Source organism: Otolemur garnettii, unplaced genomic scaffold (assembly GCF_000181295.1).
Source record: "Otolemur garnettii isolate 467f Iridium unplaced genomic scaffold, OtoGar3 scaffold00010, whole genome shotgun sequence".
Taxonomy (NCBI): Eukaryota; Metazoa; Chordata; class Mammalia; order Primates; family Galagidae; genus Otolemur; species Otolemur garnettii.
The window spans coordinates 34,826,413-34,847,132 of record NW_003852405.1 but is presented as its reverse complement, the minus strand read 5'-3'; the positions used below and the strand labels follow the sequence as shown (position 1 = coordinate 34,847,132).

General features: G+C 41.7%; 1 protein-coding gene across 1 annotated transcript in view; it reads left to right on the top strand.

The window, feature by feature from the left end:
* Nucleotides 1-749: 749 nt before the first annotated feature.
* LRRC7 (leucine rich repeat containing 7) overlaps nt 750-20,720 on the top strand; it is a 463,713-nt gene continuing 443,742 nt past the window's right edge. Inside the window, exon 1 of the mRNA XM_012801636.1 lies at nt 750-1,105. Within this exon, the coding sequence (XP_012657090.1) occupies nt 1,104-1,105 (2 nt within the window). The 5' untranslated portion in view covers nt 750-1,103. The remainder of the gene's footprint in view (nt 1,106-20,720) is intronic.

The window sequence follows — 20,720 nt, the reverse complement described above, 5'->3', positions numbered from 1 at the left end:
CGCTGCCCGGCGCCGGCCTCGTGCCGCCCGCCTCGCGCGCCGCAGCGCGGGCAGCCAGAGAAACCCGGGGAGCTCGGCCGGGCGTCCTGCTGCCGGGGAAGCAGCCTGCGCTGGCGCTGCCGGAGAAGGCTGGCATTTCCATTCCCCGCCGGACCGGGATTCTTCTTCTCGGAATCCGGGAGAGTCCGAGTAGAGGTCAGAGGGGCGAGAGAGGATTTCGTGAGGGGGCGGAGGACTGCGAACATGGTCACCCCCTCCTATCATTGGAAAATCTCCTTGACATTTTTCACACTTTGAAGCAACTGCAGCTGGTGTCGTCGGAAAAGGGGGTGGGAAAAAAGCGAGGGGGCGGGGAGAGCGGGGAGACACCGCCAAGAGCCATGAGCGGCGCCTCCTCGCCTGCCAATCCTGGCACCTGTGCGCGGAGCCGCTGCACCGAGGAAGACCCCACTCGGGGCGAACCCCAGGCTTGAAGCCACGGACATCCAGCCCCCGGGCAGCAGGTTCTGGCCGGTGGAGCCTGCAGCCTCCTCCTCGGGCCACCGCCGCCGCCCGCAGCCCCGCGAGCGCTCTGCCCCTCCGAGCCGTCCGCTGCGCCCCAGTCCCCTGGGATCCTCGCCCGGCAGAGCAGCGGCAGCCGGCAGGGGCTGCTAACGGAGTTGGGTGCACGATTCGCCTTTCCTGCTCGCCTCTTCTCCGCCCAGGATTTATTGTCTGTGGAGCCTGCCGGGGGTGGGGAGAGAGCTGCGCCTCCACCGCCGCCGCCGCCGCCGCTGCGGTCGTTAGCGCGGCGCAGGGCAGGCGGAGGCTGGGGACTGGACGCGCTCCTGCCTTCCCCGCCGGCGCTCGGGCTTCCCCTCGGCGGCTTCCCGCGGGAAGCTCTCCAGCGGTCCACCTGAAGGGCACCGGCACCATGGTCTAGCGCGGCACTTGCCTGGATTCCCCCTTCTCCTGCTCCTCCTGCCTGCTAGCCCTTCCCTCGTCCTCTCCTCCACGGACCCCCGCGCCCACTCCACTGCGGACCCGAACGCTTTAAGGAATAACCGTTGGCAGCTGCAGGCGAGCAGGCTCCAGCACCTCATGGGCAGTCCCCACCGCCGGCGATGTGAGTAGGGCGCGCTCGCTCCGGGCCTCGCGCCTGTGACCGCGGGCACGCGTGGTGTGGGAGCCGCGGGGCGGGGGCGGGAGGGCTGGAGGCGTCGGCGCTTTGCCGGGAGCTGCGCTTGCGGTGGCCCGCGGAGGCGGCGGCGACGCGGTAGGTTGCGGGGCGTTTGGAAGTGGGGTGCTTGCTGGGCGGGTGCCTGGGAACACCGAGTGGCCTGAGCCGGCCGGAGACCCTAAAGGGTTACATACTGCGAAAAGGGAGGCGGAGAGCGAGTGCTGGGCTGGAGCTGGACCGCGGGTCCAGCTGCGAGCGGGTTTAGCTCCCCTCGTTATCTCAGGTAGCCACAGCCAGCATTCCCCGGAGGAATCTCGGGGACGAAGCGCGTGTCTGGCCGTGACACACACACTCACACACTTGTGGCAGGGAGCACTTGTCTCTATCCTGGAAGGTGTTGCATTGCTGTCTGGATGTCGATTTTTTTGAAAAAAAAATTTTTTTTATGTCATTGGGATTGAAGAGAAAGGGTGGGGTTTGGGGGGATGGAGGGGACGAAGGAGCATGAAAGACTGGAGGACGGGAAGAAGTGGGGGAGAGGTGGAGAGAGAGCTGTGCCCGGGAGTCAGGGAGAACGCCGCCCTCCTCTAACCCCCAAACTCCTGCCCACACGGCTCCTTTGTGTGGCCCGAGACGCCGGGGAACCTGCCTGTTCCCTGTCCAGCTCTGGGCCCCTTCAGCGTCTTGCGTCCCCCTCTGCCCATCATTAACGATGCAGGACGTGATTCGGGTCCTACGTGGAAAGAGGGAGGGAAGCACATTAGCATCAGGATAATCATGGCACCTGGGCTTACAGGCGACTAGATTGGCTTCCAGAGGTCTCTAGTCTTACTGTGTGCAGGGTCAAGAACGGGGCGGGGGCGGGGGTTGTGCAGATTGCCTTTTAAAACAGGGTGACTTCATAATAACGGAGGTGGCTGCAAAATGCTTCATTACACTACTTCTCGGCCATCAGGCTGAATAAAGGACCCGCCTCCGCCCTCTCCTCCTCCTCCCTCCTCCTCTTCCCACCAAGTCACAAAGCGAGCAGGTGGGGGGAAAGTGGGGGGGCGCAGAGAAAGGAAGGGGTCACTTTCACAACTCCCGAAATGGGCTTCAGAAAAGAACCATCTGAGACTCCCACGTTCCTTTCGAAGTTCTCCTTCAAAAGGAATTTAAAAAGCAAAGGGGTGGGGCTGGGAATCGGTGAGGCTCGGGCCCTCCGCCTGTTCTTTCCTGTGACTTTTCCTATACACTTTCCACCCACCGAATGCACCTGCCGTGGTTACTAGGTCGGCAGGTAAATACGCGGATATGTGTACCTGTATATGTTGAAATGTCGCTCCCCTGGTGGGTGGAAAGCAATTTATATGAGCATATTTTAATCTGGGTAAATTTCGAAGCACAATAGAGATTTTACAGCGTGGGCGAGGAGCGTGCATTCCAGCGAAAGCAGAACACGTGATCCTCCAACCGGAGAGATACAGTGTTAGGAACTCGATTTTCTTTGTTCCAGCCTGAGCCTATGAGATGCTCGGCATACCGGTTGCTTAAGACCTCCTATAAAAGGGAAAAAATCATGAAGTTCACCGGAGGCGGCTGGAAGGCAGGGGAGACGAGCACAGGTGGAGGGGTGCGGGTGAAGGGCTGGGATCCTCCTCCCCTGCGAGTATTTTGTACCGCCCGCGCTCTCCACCCCGCCCGTGGCTCCAGCCATCCCCCTGTTTTAAAATAAGGTATTTCACCTGGTAGACGAGGAGGAAAAGTTCGTCAGCCCCTGCACACGTGGGTTTTCCAGCGCCTCAGAGCGGCTGCGATTCGCAGCAGATTACACCACCTCCCGTCCGAGTGTCACGCCTCCATCCAGGCGTCAGGAAGCCAGCTCTGGGGGAACCACCGGGAGAGCTTTTTGCAGAAGACAGTACAGTAGACAAGTCCCTGCTTCTTCGAAACCACTGATGGTACAGGGTGAAGAGTGAGCAGGAATGATTTTGTTTTTCCTTAAGACTTATAACACTGAAGTATGTTGGGGGGTGGGGGGAGTATTCAGTGATTCCACGTGGAATTCTCTGCTTTCTTAAGGCCTTTGGGATTCCCTGAGTTCATATTATTTATTAATTTAATGAAGACGGAACTTGTTCCCAGCCCAGTATTTAGAGTTCTCTCACTTGGAGACTTTATTTTTCACTTCATGTTTTTTATCGCATGGGCTCGAGTTTTTAAAATGTGAGCTATTTCTGTGCGGTGCCACATTGCATCATACCTCTACGTGGTGGTAACGAAAGCGAAGTCAATTTTCGTGACATATTTGGAAGTGACAATTCTTCATACACTTAAAAAAATTTTTTTTTCCAGGAAGAGATGTGTACTTACCATGGCAACCCTTACGTTGGCCATCACTTTGCCTGCGCATATGCAGTTTCAGAATTAGAAACAACTTCCTAAAGAAACACATCTGATCCACTTCCAGGAGCCATGTTTAATTCAGAATTTTAGGGCAGCTTGAGGCGGACACTAAAATTTCGTTAATCAAAATCTTACTCCACGTTAAGCTTTTAATTTTCTAGTTCGTTATAAAATACAGAGCCTAACCTCAAACTATTTTGTATGCCTGTATATTTGTTGGCTTTAGACAATCTTTAGACATTATGAAGATATAAATGAATATTATGAATTTTTGTTGCTTTTAAAGTCATTAGCTATATTATCTATATCATGTTAATTCCCAGGGTTATTTCTTAGATTTCTTATTTCAGGGTATGGTACGTGGCGATAGTTGATGTAAAGCCCTGGTCTTGTCAATCATGATTTAAAATGTCAGGTTTTCAGAACAGCTAAAAATTTGATGTTCAATTTTAATGAATGTATCAAAATTACACCTATTGAGAATATAATTTTCTAAGGGACTGTGGCATCAGTATACGAATGGATCACACATTACATGATATTTGAACTTCACACCTAAATTAATACACTACAAAGAGTAACCGACTCTTGATGAATCACCACCTGAATTATTTCTGATTCTTCTTACATTTTCTCTCTTCACACAAATTATTTCAGAATTTTTTTGAACTTTCTTTATTTCAAACAAATATGGTAATTTTTGAGCACAACACTAGAAATAGCCATATCATCAATGAAATACATTGCGTGGAGTGTTTTCTTATCTCCAGTAACAATGATGGCTTTTCAGAATATCATCCACATCCTTTTGTAGAGTCCTGTGAATTTGTAGGACTTTGGGGGACCTGTTAATTCAAACCCGTGACACGGAACAAGATTTAGTTCATGACAAGTCAACTGACTGTTAGGTAATTCCCGTCTCCAAGGCGAGATGACACTGGAGATGATTTGAAAATCTTCTAGAACACTGAAGTTTTCACACTTTGAATCTGTTTAGTCTACGGGCTACATCAGTCCACAGCAAGTTTTCAATGTTTCAATATTAAAAATGGAATTTTGACCTTAAAAGCAATTTAGACCTATACAGTAGCAATTATATTCTATTTTGAAGAAACACAGAAGTAGAAAGGAAATTCATGATAGTTTCCATTTGTCGTAAAATTCTGAACTGTGAATCGTCAGTGAAAACTCAGAAGTGGCGCCATGAACCAGTGATTTCTGGAACCTGGTGGGCACGAGTCAGTAGTGGTTTTCTTAGGAAGTTTTTAACCATGTTCTGTGAATAACATAGAGATTATTCTGTGTGTAATATAGATTTCTATTATAAATTGATTATAAATGCTGATAAATAGATATAAATCTGTATTATATATAGATGTTATTATGTTCTGTGGATAATTAGAAATATTCGTGTTTTATAGAAATAACCCTGAAATAGTGAGAGAAGAGTCAGAAAACCTTAGGTGGTTCCATAAATAACAAGTAACCTTAGGTAATATAAAGTAGCCTTTTTTAATGATAGACAATAGGGGTAGTAATAATGGCTAATCAGCAACTGCAGTACATATCAGATAAGATATAAGGGTATCCACATGAAATGTGGTTTGGACATTTTACGAGAGTACATCACAAACTGGTATAAATCTGTTTTTCTATAGTAATAAGAGTGTGTGTGTACATGTGGTTGTGTACAGTGACAGCATAGTGTATTTTCAAAACATGCCATTTAAATAGATCGAATATATCTATTTCTTATCTTAGAATTAAGTGGCTATTCTCAGAAATCTGAGCGTCATTTATCATCTTGCTCCTCCCACTATAGTGACGGAGCGGAAATCATAATCATAATAACACTATCACGTCCTAAACACCTGTTACGAATCAGGCACTTTACTTTAGAACAGCCCTATAACAAGCATTATTCTTACTATTTAAAAGATCAGAGCATTGAGTTTCAAAGACAGCCAGTGATGTGGCCATGTCACAGTGTTAGAAAGTGATCAGCCAAGATTCAAACCCAGATTTGCCTCCTGTGCCATTTTCCCCAGACAGTGCTCTACGAGGCATAAATCGAAGTTTGTTACATAACTGAAAATCTGGAGATCACAGAACTTTTTTCTGATGTGCAAAGAGAATTTTTGAGCAGGATTTTTCAAGGCGATCTACATATTTGACAATAATATGTTACTTTTCTAACCACCATTTAATTTTGGTATAGAAGATATATTGCACAATTAATTAATGACAGGAATAATTAATAACCTATTAAAATTGTCATACAAAACTACGTTGTGGAAGTTTTCAACAGTGCAAATTTGGAGTCAATAGTTGTCATGTCTTTTTTGAGACTGTGATTTATTTGATAAATAAGTCTCTAAAGAAGTATCATTTATGCTAATTAAATCATTAATCTTAATAGAAATGTGATCATTCGTCATTTAAAGACACATGGAAAATCATTAAATTTAGTAACCCAAAGGATTTCCTGTGTACACATATCTTCATTTCATTATTCCCTGCTTAAAATCTCTATCCAAAATATTATTTTACTTTAATACACGTGCAAAGAATACCAGCTATCAGGGATGAAGTGCTGAAATTTATATGAGCTCTAACATGATCTGTTGAAGTGTTCTAACCATGGGACGGCTGTTTGTATAGTGTATTTAAACAATACAGTGAATTTATTTACTGGCTTGTTCTCTTGCCTCGGGATATCTTCGCTCTACGTTAATTTCAGTAAAGTTGAAAGGCAAATTAACACCACGGGATAGTTAGACGAAGCCTGAGGTAGTATCGTGATAAACTTTGTAAGTTAAAAACAAGGCAAGTGTAGTCCACGTGTCTGGGTGTGGGGACTCGTGTTTGTGGTCAGGGAAGGGGAGAATTAGATCTGGTGGTTTTCAAAGGTAAACCATCATGAGAGCAGGAGAGAAGCTGTGGGTTCTAATTATCAAAAGGAGGCAGCTGACCTGACCCACACGCTGGCAACATAAATGCTGTCACTGTCATTGTGAGACTTTCCAAAGTAGAGAAGATAGTGGTGGAAAAAGCAGAAAAACAGAGCTGACAGCAGAAAACAGGGGACACACGGTTGGAAAAGAGCTGTTAGACGTAATTTACTGAGAAGAAAATACAGGGCTTTAATTCTGTAGAAAAAGATAAGGAGACTTTTATATGGTGACAACATATTTTACTGATGTCTGGCTGTGTTATGAAGTTTTTTGATAATGGAAGGTTAGGCAAGAAATTAGTCTTACTGATATTGGCCCCAAGTGTTATGAAGACATTTGTTGCACTTGAAAGGTGAGTAATGGACGTACAGCTAAAATATACCAACAGGATTTAAAGAATGAATGTGATGCGGAGGGTGTGAAAACTGCAGATAACTGGAATTCTGGACTAGTAGCTGCTCCCGTGTCTGCGTCAAATGCGTTCGTTGTTTCAGCTCTTCCCACCAGTGGGCACTTTGTGGAGTTTCGTAGGATGGAGCTGCCGCTTGTACCACCTATTTGAGGGCTCAGGTCACATTGTCCAGTGTTATTTTGAGTCAGTGTAATTCCAGACAGGAAAAAATTTTCTTTCCCATTTCAAGTGTGATTAATTTATTGAGAGAATTATAAAAGCGAGTGTAATTACATCCAATACCTGGTTAAACTTGGAGTAGCTGTTAAATATCAGCAGTGTGCTAAGGGCAGTGCTGTCTGGTTGAACATGGGTCATATACACGCACACATACAGGCATAGCTGTAAACTTACTGTTTTCTGAGTTTATAACACGTCAGTGTGAGAAAGGACTTTAGAGGGACTCATTGTATAAAAGAAGAAACCAAGGCCATGTTAAGTGTGCTTTCTTACTCCAGGTGACCCAGCTGTCAATGGCAGAAATAGCACTAGCACCAGACCTCTGGCTCCCAGTCTCTGCCAGTAAAACCATACCTTGGGAACTACTGGAGTCTTCTATAATTGAGCAAAGCAAAAGAGGGAAAGGAATCCTAATCCAACAGATCCGATTAATACAGGCAGCCAGCGGGACGACACCTTCCAAAGGCATTTCTGTTTCATTTCATTTTGGCCTGAATTTTGCCCTGAGTTTTTATTTGACTTACATGTTTTGGACAATTGCCTTATCTTTCTACTTTTATATGACTGTCTGGGCAAACTCTATTGCTATAAATTTAACATCCATTAAGTATTCTATTTTAAAAATTTCCTTATTTAAGAAATAGGGAGTAATTTCCATTAATACTGAAGCATTCTAAATACGGATCTTATGTCCTTTTCAAAATATCAAATTTAAGATGTTCTTTTAAATTAATTTTTAAGGATAATGCTAGCTACACAAATGTTGGATGATGAAAAAATGTTTGACTTATCTTAAATAAATAAATTCTCATGTAAACTTGCTAATATTCAGGGACAACTAGTGGGTTTTCTTATCAAACCCCCCCCAAATTATTTAAAACAACATTAGCCCTTACTATAAAATATTAGCTTAAAATTGATTAGGAAATCTCTCTAACTGGGAAAATAAAGTGTAATATTGTTGGAAATCGTAAAACAAACTGAGTTCTATCAATTATTTTTGCATTAATGAGTTACATTTTGAAGGGTCTTTTGAAATAATAAGCTCTCTTCTAAATATCTATTTATATATGTTATAATTTAGTTTTTATGTCACAAATTTGAAATTAACATTTCTCACTTATGTACTTTTACTACTAAAATTCTCAGTCTACATTTTCTAGAAGCTTTGGTTACTGGCACACTTGTGAGATTTTTTTTAACTCACTGACAAAACATATTAGTCAACAATTATGCAACATTTAAAAACTATTTATAAATAAACTACAAAAATCGCTTAATATGCTTTTGTGTTATAAACAATCATACATAGACATATTTACAATCAAAAGTGTTGATTAAACAAGATATACTTACACAGTCCCACCTAATAATCCTATTTTTAAAAATGAACTAAAGCTTCTTAGTGCAGATACAATGTTTAGATTTGAAGATACGCCGTCATGAGGACATTAGGACCTTACGTATCTGCATATTAGCAATGGTTTTCATGTGTAGGGTGGTTCTTATTCTTGCCAGCTTCCAGCGTACTGTTTTGAGACTCGTGGGTGTGATAGAACGGAACATATTTCTGCATCTGTGAAGTAATCCCCCACACCGTTTTATATGGCAACATCTGATTGTCCTAAGACTAAGCCTTCACAGGGAGGCAGAATGTCAGCCTCTCCCAGTACAGGGTTTGAATTTCTCCCATAATAACACCCGCTTCATCTTCTATAGTATCCAGTTTTATTTAATGAGATGTTACTTAGACATGGAATATAAGGAGAAAGGGTGTTTTTTGTTTGCTTTTTCTGCCTTGTCGTAGCTCAGATTTGCTTCCTGCAGACAAAAAGTAAGCCCCCAAAAGTTAGATACGGTAGACGCCGACGTGAGACAGAAACAGAGACCTGGGTGCAAAGATGACGTGCTGCCTTTTATTCCTGTGGTACAGAGAGAAATTATGCCAAGTGCCGTGTGTGCTGATTTTCTATATAGAAATCACAAAGCAGATAAGCTTTACTAAAAGTTAACATGTGGATTAACACAACCACGTTCTATGCTGAAGTGGAGTGTGTGATCAGTTATAAAAATATGGCATATGGCTCGGCACCTATAGCTCAACCGGCTAAGGCGCCAGCCACGTACACCTAAGGTGGTGGGTTCGAATCCCCAGCCCGGACCCGCCAAACAACAATGACGGCTGCAACCAAAAAATAGCCGGGCATTGTGGCGGGCGCCTGTGGTCCCAGCTACTTGGGAGGCGGAGGCAGGAGACTCGCTTGAGCCCAGGAGTTGGAGGTTGCTGTGAGCTGTAATGCCACGGCCCTCTACCCAGGGGGACAGCTTGAGGCTCTGTCTCAAAAAAAAAAAAAAAAAAAAATGGCATATGTTTAAAAACTAGAAGGTAAATAAGAATACGTTTACCTTAAAGTGAAATGTGCTGGTGAGTATAAAATTTAGAACAAGGTTGGTAGAAATGGAGTTCAGGTCTGCTTCTCTTAAACATAAAAGTATGTATGTCAGCCTCTTAGTCCCAGGAATTTTCTATTTATACATCTTACCCTAAATATACTTCCTGACTCAGACCAAGGGCACGTGTCTTATCTTCTGGAGCAACTGGCAAAGCATGTATTCTCTCTGCTGTTTATTAATCAGGGTAAATTCGGCTCTGAAGACTTGATGCCCTGGTGATTTCTACCTGGATAATATGCTAGTCTCTCTGCAGTCAGTCTTAGGGACGCACCTGTCACTCCTTTTGTCTCTATATGTGACCAAGACACATGTACCCCAAGCTGCCAGGGTACATCTCTTCTTTGAATATGTAAAGGTTTCCACACTTTGTGGAAAGGGAGATGTTCTTAATATCCTTCCCCCCTTTTCTTGGTAGAATGTGTTTGTGTGATTATGTGTAAAAAATAGATAGAAATGGAAAAAAGAAAACGTTATGTTTGGGTTCTGGGAATATGGATGAATACTTTCTTGTTTTCAAGATGTGAGTCAGGTGAGAAATTTAAACTGAGTAAAAGATCATTGTCAAAATGGAAAATTCTTTTTAGAGTGCTTAGTTGAATTAAAATATATCGAAGATGAATTCAGTTTAATGAAACTTAAGAACCCCTTGATTATATTCTATGCATACCTCTTTTAAATGGTCAAACCTTTATATGATTTATATGATCATGGAGAGATCACTTTAATTGGTCTTTTTAGAACACTTCAGTGTGTGGGCCATTACCCCTAGCATCGTTGTTTAAATAAATACTTGTTTAAATGATCTGTTTCCAAGGCCAGCACATACATAGGGACTCGTTTGATATTTTTAGCCCTAGCAAACTAGCTCACGGCCCAGTGCAGCAGAATACGTGCATGTGGTGGGAATGAACGACTGAAAGGATGGACGGTTTCCCTGACCCTTGCAGATCCCTGTGAGTGACTCTTGCAGCCACTAGTGCAATTCCCATTTTCTCCTGCTCTTCCTTTTTGAGGAACTTCATAGGATTGTGCTTCTCAGCCCCTGTAAGTTAGGCACAGACATGTGACTTGGTTTGGCCAATGGGACACGAGCAAAAAAGTAAGGAGTATCTCTCTGGGTAAAGTGTTTAAGACGCGCTCTTTACTCTCCCTGATCTGGACACTGAGGAAACCTGTGTCACGATGGAGCCTTCATCCGCCTGGTACCTGCCCAATTACCAGGCAGCCCTCCCTCCGCTCGGGCATTTGACACGTAGTAGAAGCAAGAAGTACAGAGCTGCGAGGGATGCAGATTTGGGGGATTGTGTCTTAGAGAATCTCACCCTTTCCTGCCTCTCAGATATATTGAATTTTAGAGACAAAGTGAAATTGTAGTGAAAACAGAATCCTGAACTCCAGTTGTGGTGTCACAACTACACAATGTTGTGTGGACATGTCTCTAATTTAGATCTTAATATAAAAATATATTTTATGACTGAGAAAGCTATGCTTTTTACACAAATCTATTGTTTAAAAGATAATATTGTTTATAAGATGATTTATAAATTAAAAATATCCAATTGGGAAAGTTTAACTTGTAATTTTGTACACAAGCATATTCTGATAAACCAGATGTCTGAGAGCCAGGCTGCTGTTCTTGTACAACTGAAGAAAGGCTCTTGTTAGTGAACAAAGCAGAGAAGCCAGGAGTGTTTTATCATCCTGTATAGTTGGAACAATCTTTATAATGAAAGTTCTACCATATCTACAGGCATCTGCAACTTCTTTCTCTGTTGTGTACGTTTTACTCAAGGTCTGATATATATCCACTCATTCTAAATATTATGCTACTGCTTTGTGCAATGACTATGTGGCCCCTGATTCTGCAGAGATTACAGTTTAATGTAACAGAACAGATATCAAACAAATACTCATTCTAGGGATACATAATTAAAATTTCTGATAAAAGCTAAGAAGGAAACGACCAAGGCACTGAGAGTAAATATTACCAGGACTTGTGGAGAAGTAGCACCTGTCATGAACTTCTCTTTAAATAAAACCCTGAAGATGGCAGGAGCTACCCGGGCAAAGAAGGGGGCAGAGAATGCCAGGCAGGGCAAGTGATAAATGCAAAAACCCTAAATCAGTGGAAGATGGTGCACTGGAGGGCAGTGGGATTGGAAAGAGGTTGGTGTAGCTGAATATCAGGGGGAAATTGGCATGATATGAACCAGACATGAGCCATATCTTCAGACTTACTGACCAGGTTAAGAATTTAAGATACTTACTTTATATTCTATCTAAAATCATGGAACATTTAAAAATATATATTTGATTGACTGTCATCTATCTATCTATCTATCTTGAGACAGAGTCTCACTCTATTGCCCCAGGCTAGAGTGCTGTGGTGTCATAGCTCACAGCAATCTCAAACTCCTGAGCTCTTGGGCTCAAGTGATCCTCTTGCCTTGGTCTCCTGAATAGCTGAGACTACAGGTGTGCATCACCATGCCAGGCTAATTTTTTTTTTTTATTTTTAGTAGAGGGAAAGTCTAATTCTAGCTCAGATTGGTCTTTCCTAAGCTTAAGCAATCTACACTCCTCAGCCCCCCAGAGTGCTGGGATTACCAAAACATGAATCAGCATCAATTTATAAAAATTAACACTTATCCTTCTACAAAATTACTGAAAATGTATTAAATACTTTTGTGGGGAAAATAATTAAAGCCTCTTTTTAAGAAAACAAAAGTTTTCAAATAAATGAAAATTAGGAATGCATTAGAGTGACTCACTTTTACTGCTATCATGGTTTATTTTAATTATTTTTTGGCACGAAAAGAAAACATGATTTCATACCCATTCTTTCTGAATACTAATTTCTCCTGTATTTTCTCGTATGCTTTATAGTTTGGAAAGAACAGTTCACTCCCTGCCTTTTTATACTTGGTTTCCTAATATGAGAAGAATAAAAAAATGGTAAAGTTTGCTTTAAACAGCCCCTCTCAGACACTTCCTAGCCTCCTATAGCACTATATCCACCAATATATCCAGACTGTAGGATTTTCTGGGCAAGACTACACCTATTTGCAATTTGTCCTATATTGCGGTCTTTTCCTAGAGCTCTTGCTCTTTACAAATTTTTATAGCTGAGTCCTGTCAGTTGAAGACACTCTGTAAATTGCTACCGAGAGAGTACATACCTAAGTAAAAGGATAAAAGTTTTTTTAAATCGTAGCTGTGTATATTGATGCAATCATGGGGTATAATGTGCTGGTTTTATATACAATGTGAAATATTTTTATCAAACTGGTTAACATAGCCTTCACTGCAAATTGGTAGGATCACACCTACGGTGCATCTTCCAAGGGCACATGTTAAATTTACTAAGTGTAGAATATTAATGTCTTAACACAATAACTGAGAAAATGAGGATAAATGTTTACAACATGGATACATTAAGTAGGAATGCATTCAGCTGCAAGTAAAAACAAAGTACTTAACTGAGTAAGAGTTATTTTAGCCCTTCTTCCAGTTAGCTCTTGCTGTGGTAACTGCAGTCCCCAAACATCTCAGAAGCATATGTCACGACGGAGCCTCCATCATTTCTCTCTCACAGTCCTGAGGGACCACAGCAGCTCTATTCAGCATGGTTCACCAAGTCTGTGCTCCCAACTCCAGGCCAAAGGAGCAAGTCTGATCTGGGGTGGTGTCCCGTGGAGGACAGCTGGAGCATGAGGCCATACTGACTTCTAAAGTTCAGTGAGGGCTTCACTCACATACGGTGTGCATTATGTCCATTCACGTTCCACTGTTGAAAGCAAGTCACATAACCAAGCCTGGCATGGCCAGGAGACAAATAATTAAGCACTGACCCCAATGTAAAGGCTCAGCAATCCTTTAGGAATGCTGACTCTTCCAAATCCTTATCTACCTTTAGGGGTAGTGGTTTAGCATTTATACTTTGTAAGATATTTTTTTCCCATCTTAACGTAGCTGTATCTAAGTGAACTGGTGCAAAGAATAGTAGCTAGTAGACACTAACTGTTGAGTTCCCAGAGTCTCTTGCCTTCTGTGTTCTGGCCAGCATGCAGCACTATTAATGCAGTTGTACTTATGAATGTATTTTGATTTTTTCTTCCTTAATTAATTTGAAGTGTATTTTATAAATGCCTCATGGAAATTACCTTTCCTATGCCCTATTTCTCTAGGTTATGGAGGGAAATTTAGATTAATAGAAATTTAGTTTTAGTTTGGAGAAACAGAATTTCTTGTCTTTCAAGCGTTGAAGCTCAGTTATTAAATAAAATTTTTTTTCTATTAAAATATGGAGGACATGTATGGTGTTTTAGACTTTAGGAATGCAAGTATTTTGGAACTTCTGAGATACTTATCAATTCATAGAGACTGGTATTTCCTTTCACATTCAAAACCTCATATATTTTATTTTTTGTTAACATCTACTATATCTAAAACTTTGGGTTATGCCTATTATTGAATGAACCATATATATATATATATATATATTTTTTTTTTTTTTTTTTTTTTCCTTAGAGACAGAGTTTCACCTTGTTACCCTGGGTAGAGTTCTGTGGTGTCATAGCTCTAGGCAACCTCCAGCTCTTGGGCTTAGGTGATTCTCTTGCCTCAGCCTCCCGAGTAGCAGGGACTACAGACACCTGCCACAGTGCCCAGCTATTTTTTTGTTGCAGTTTGGCTGGGGTCAGGTTTGAACCTGCCACCCTTGACATATGGGGCCTGTGCCCTACCCACTGAGCCACAGGTGCCACCCAGAATGAACCATATTTTCACAAATGATGCTTTTGCCTTATTAATAAATGGAATCACTAAAATTGGGAGTATTTCTAGGTAATTAAATCCTTTGAAGTAAATAGACAATATTGTTCATGTTTCCATAGGTGTTCTTTTGAAACCAGGGGTTCTTTTGGACTCCTGCTTTGAAGGGTGTCACAAACACCCCAGGACCAGTGCTTTTCTACCTTTTTTTTTTTTTATTTTGGAATGCTTTTATCAAGTGAAATAATGACGAAGAACTCTAGGATATAAAATGGGGACAAGTGAGACTGCTGTGCTTCAAGTGACTGTGTTTATGTTCGAGAATTGTCGTGCCACTATGTAATTATTTTACAATTTCTCACTTCCTTTTTAAACAGAAAAATATCTTACCCCCAATTGGGGAAATGATACAAAAATATAGGCGTCATTTGTTATTTTCAGTCACAGATCACCAACCAACTTGGGGTTGAACAAAGTCATCTGAATTGTTTTATGAGCACAAACGGGGTTGTTTCTCACTCATTCTCAAATTTTTCCTTTTGATTGACAAAGGGTGATATTATCCACACAAAGAATCTCAGAAGCCTTCATTTCATCATACCAATTATCAGTGTGGATGCCAGCCTTCTCTAAGACAGAAAGATATTGGGGACTGCCAGTTCTGATTCTTAATGAATATCTTCTGTGGTCGCCCAAATAGGCAAATGGCAGAGAAAGCCTGACTCCAGGGTAATCCACTGCAGATGAAAAGACTTGCTCACTTTGATGAATATGGCTCATTAGGATGGCTTTGGGTTTTGTACTTGTCAGGGCTTGGAATCATTTACTTTTCTCCTCCTAAAAGCCTTGTTGAGGTTGGCTGCAGTTTTTGTGAAATTGGACTCCTGGCTGATCAGCACAAAAACAGTTTCCGAGGCAAAGTTGGACAGAATGATTATTTTCTCAGAACTTTATTTCTCTTTTGACCCATAAGTCAGAAATAGTTGAGGGTATTTTGAGGGGCCTTCTGTTTTGGAAGACATCGATTCTTATTGCTCTTTGTTGCCTAAACTATGTGACACTTTTGCTGTCGGCCACCTTGGCCTTGAAGTTTTTGTTTTGGCAAATATCTGTCAGAATTACATTTTGCTGTCATCTGTGTTAGTGGCATGCATAGTCAAATTGCAGTAAAATCATGAGATTTTTTTCTGTTACTCTCCAACCAGGTGACCTTGGGAAAGTTATTTTAACTCTATACATCATAATTCATTTGGCCTTGAAGTGAGCATAACACCCGTCTCACATAAATGCCATGATTAAAAAATTTAATTTAGAAAAATAAACTTGTACACTATTACTTTAATGATGCTTCATATATGCAAAATGAATTGCCATATTCTCTCTCCAATAAAACAGCTTATTGATTTACTATTTCTTTTGCAATAAAGATCAAGATTCATAATTTTTGCTACAAAACGTTCAGTCCAGCTTCACTTCGTACATGCCCCAAATGCAGATGTTCTTTCAGTCTTGAAAAGGCTCTGTCTTCTGCGCCAGGGCCTTTGCACATGCTGTTCTTATTAACTGCTCTTTTTACCTGGATAACTCTCATTTTATCTTCCTATTTCTACGGAGTGATTACTGCTGCCATCTCTTTAGACACTATGCAGATAGCAGGAGTCTACCCTGCCCTAGAGAAAGCAACTTTGAAAGCACCTGCAGTCCTCTGGGTGTGTTCACTGAGCGTAAACAATTGTACCTTTCCAATCCTTTGAAATGCTTTATCTCAAATACTTACAGAAGTACTTCAAAGTAAATTCATATGCAAATAGAATAAAAGGAGAAGAAATGAGGTAATATTTATTGGAGACCTACTATTGTTTCAGGACCCCATCTAGCCATGATATATATAATCCGTGCCAACTCTGTGAGCAAATAAGATTTTTAGGAAAAGAACAAAAATATCTAGTGTCTAAAGGTATTTTGTGTCCATTCAAATGGAGAAGAGACGCATGTACAATTTAAAGACTAAAAACATATTTTTCTCTTGTTGAAAAGCTAGAGGATTACAGGAAAGTTTTATTACATCAGGAAGGTTCCATGTTATAAAATATTCTACTCTTTCTTCAAAGAATGACTTTACCGTTTATGTACAACAGGCTAAATGAAATTTAAAGCTTTAAAAATATGATATATAATGTATATCTTGCACTTAGTGTAATATGATTATAAATTGAGTTATTATCATGAAGGTAATTCCCATTATGCATGGAAGCATCTACGATGTTAATTCTCATTTGCAACATAAACACAAAGAGGGAAGCTTTGAAAGAGCCTGCAAGTGACAAGAATGAGTTGTGGGCTATCACTGTAAACATTTCTGGGGAGTAGAATATGTGATAAAACACTTGCAGCCAGTTAAATGAGGGCCACTGACCTTGTCAGAATGACACAGCCAAGCACCAGTGAGTTCAGAGAGAACTACGTAAACTATAACCAAGAAATATTCCCTTCTAAGATTCTTAATTAGCAAACTGTTCCATGGTTTGTCTTAAACGTGGTACAAGATAATGCCTTTGGCTCCTTTATACAACAGATGAATATCAACTAATAAAAATTTTTGTTACAAAAACAATTCTCAGAGTGTAGGGACTACAGATTCTTGTATGAATCTGTAAAGAATGGAGGTTATTGTGGGCTTAAGTCTACTATTGTAGATTTAACAATATGAAGAGCTGATCTGACACGCAATCTTCCTATCTCTAGGTATGTAGGAGAATAAATCAAAATGCCAAAATAAAATTATTAATAATTGAGTTAATTTGGGGTTGATTTAAAATATTGACCTACTCAAAGGTTGTTCTTCCCCCTTTCCCTATGTATAAGAACTTAAATATTATTATTATTGTCAGGTCTCCCTGACTTCAGTCTCCCCCATCCATCCGTCAAATTAATTTCTGTGAAAGCCTTCTTTGCAGAATTAATTTTCCTTTTCAGAGATCCTTGCAGTTTACCCCAGCTTATAAAAAGTCTGTTTCCAAAGTTGACCTTCACCAGCCTTCATATTGCACTTACAACTTTTTCAAACTTATTTTTGCTCCTTTTTTATATAAATGGCATATATTCCCTTTACACTGAGCCGAGATCTCCAAAGAGACCTTATGTTGTGGTGGCAGAACCATCGCTGTGGAGACCTCCACACATCCGGTTCCACTGTTCACCGCAGGTGTAAGTTCTCCCCATCTTCAGATTCCTCTTCTGTAAAAACGAACAGCTACAATCAGAATTAACAATTACAAGGTCTCTCATAGGACTGTGTGGAAGACAGCATCAAATAACATGCACAAAGCAGTGACGATCGTCCCAGCACTGCTAGTTGGGGATTAACAGGTGCCTGGGCTTCTTACCTAGACCTCCAGGCTTCATTGAACTCTTAGTTCCCCTAAAAGTAACAGCGAGTTGCCCTATTGCAGTGGTCCCCAATATTTTTGGCACCATGGAAGACAATTTTCCCCTGGAGGGGTAGGCAGAGAGCTGGGGGAAAGCCGTGGATTGTTATGATCTCTGTGCAGATACTGCTGATGGCAATCTGTGTTTGCAGTGGACTCCGCCACTCCCAGTGCCAATATCGTGCCCTGAGCTTCAGCTCGGATCAACAGACGTTAGAGTCTCACGAGGAGCCACAACCTGTTCCCCCACATGTGCAGCTTACAGTAGGGGCCCCACTCCTGTGAGAATCTAACGCCACAGCTGACCCCACAGGCAGAGCTCCGGTGATGACCCCAGCAAAGGGGCAGAGCTGTGAACACAAATGAAGCTTTGGTGTGCACCTCCAGTGGTGCGGCCTGCTTCCTGACAGGCCCTGAACTGATACAGTCCATGGCCTGAGGGTGGGGACCACGGTCCTGTTGAATACAAAAAGAAATAGTATAGAATTTGTGGTCAGAAACCAGGCCTCCAGCTGGGTCTGGACCAGGCTCCTCTGCCTCTCCCGGCAGTGACATGATGCCCACAGCAGTCTCTGTAACCCTGAGTTTTCTCATCTATAAAACACGGAGAGTTATCCTGCTCTGGCAGGGTGCTGGAGGAGGGAGATTCGATGAGATACTGCCTGTCCCGTCCTTAAAGTAATTTCATTAACTCTTGATAACTGTTATTTATATTCTTGTAATTTAAAATGAAATTCACCTTTTCAGTTTCGTAGCTACCAAGGCAGATTCTCTAATTAAACTGGCATAAAGGCATTTTACCTAACCTTATTCTTGGCATTTTGAGTATTATTTGTGGGTGTAATATTTGTTCTTTATTTCTCTAAAGTATTGGCCTTTGCCCATTTCTAAGCAACAAAATACAAAATCCCAAGAAGTTACTTTTATCTCTAGGCTTTGGAGTTTCTGTTCTCTGAATTCTGAGTAAGAGCATAGAATTTAAGTGAACCTAGTAACTCCCTGTGTGTCCCCTGCTGTTTTCACAGCAGTATCTAAATCATGTCCTTTGTAGGAGGTGTGATTTTCTTCCCTTTAGAAATATATTATGAAGAAATACATCGTACATGTTTGTATGTCTACGTGTCTGTTGTTCTCCTGGGGTATCTTGAAGTATGCAAGTGGCAAAATATGGTGTTCTGTGGTTGAGTATTTTACTGGTAGAGAATGTCTTCCTTCTTCAATCGCTTCTCTTTGATCCACTCATCCTATCTTAAAATCTCTCATTATGCTCTCCAATTCCTGAATAGTTTTCAAATTCTTCCTCCTCCCCCTTGTTCCAGCCATTGCCCCCCGCCCCAGCTCAGGTTTTCTTTATCTCTCTGCCCTCCACCCCCGGCCCCTGCCTGGGCCTCGCTGACCCCTCCCTTCCTCGGGACTCGGCCACTGCTGCTCCCTGGGCTCCCTGACACTGGACAGGGCTGTGCAGGGCTTTTCTCCTGACCCCTCGTCCCCACACTCGGTGGCCTGGATCACATACACACACGGTGATTCTGCTCTCACCCTGTGCATTCAGTATTTTGGCAACACTAAACTATTAGGAGCTCTAAAAATATGCCCCTATTATTCACCAGAAACACCAGCAAACTCTTTCCACTAATTCTTTAAATGGTGGTTCCAAGTGTCTCTTTCTTCATGAAGCCTTGGTACATTTTCCTTCTTCTGTACAGGGAAAGTTGGGGTGTTTGCCTCCATGTTTTGAAAGTAATCTGTATGCATCCCTATGGGAAGACTAATTATGTTACACTTTAATTTTTTCTGTGTTTTCAATACAATGTTATCAGAATTAGCACTTTTTTTTTTGAAAACTCATCTTTTAGCACACGGTACCTATTCAATCAATCTAAAGAATAAATGAATAGCAAAAAAATGGACAAACTAGATGTGAAATTACAGCTCACCTGCCTACACCTGCTGCTCACTCTCTGAAGTGAATGTGCTCAGACCCATCTAGATTCTAAATTATCTGTTTCTTCTAGTGGCTAGATGCAAGTGAGAGCATGTACAAAAACTTTAATTTTCTAAATTGAATATATAACAAATAAAACCAGTGCAGAAGAGGGGAGAGAGAATATGAATTTTGGCATCATAAAAGCTAGATTTGGATTCTGGCTGCGTCAAGGAGTAATGAGGAAATTTGAAGAAGGCAGAATAAAGCACGTGTAGGTGTCCCTGGTAACAAGTAAACAGGCTCTGTAGGTTGTTCTTAAGTTGAGTTTGTGAGTTGGAACACGTACATTTACCTATTACCTGTAGTCATCTCCATCTGTAGGTGAGAGTCATACATCAGGCAGATGTTTGTAACTTGGAGACAACATGTGAGAATGTTAATATGTCTCACCACTTGGTCATGAGAGTCAAGTGAAATAAATAAATGGAGATGTTTCATCAGTTATTAAAGACGATGTTTATAATACATTCTAGTAGGTTTAAATTTATAGTCACTGTCACGAACTCAGATGTGCCAGAATATTAATACAACTTTCAGAAGGCATCATCACTTATAAATGTTTTTGTAAGTATTTTTGTCCTTGTTAAATTTGTTTTTCCTTGACAAATTTATAAAGTTGTTTTTCGTTCCCAAACAGCATATCTTTCCTCTTTCTGTCTTCTCCACATTGTTCTTGCTGTTGCTGGTGTGTTCGTATGTGTGACACAGGTGTGGGAGACGTGTGTGTGTGTGTGTGATACAGGTGTGGGAGACGTGTGTGTCTGTGACACAGGTGTGGGAGACGTGTGTGTGTGACACAGGTGTGGGAGACGTGTGTGTGTGTGTGAGATACAGGTGTGGGAGACGTGTGTGTCTATGACACAGGTGTGGGAGACGTGTGTGTGTGACACAGGTGTGGGAGACGTGTGTGTCTGTGACACAGGTGTGGGAGACGTGTGTGTCTGTGACA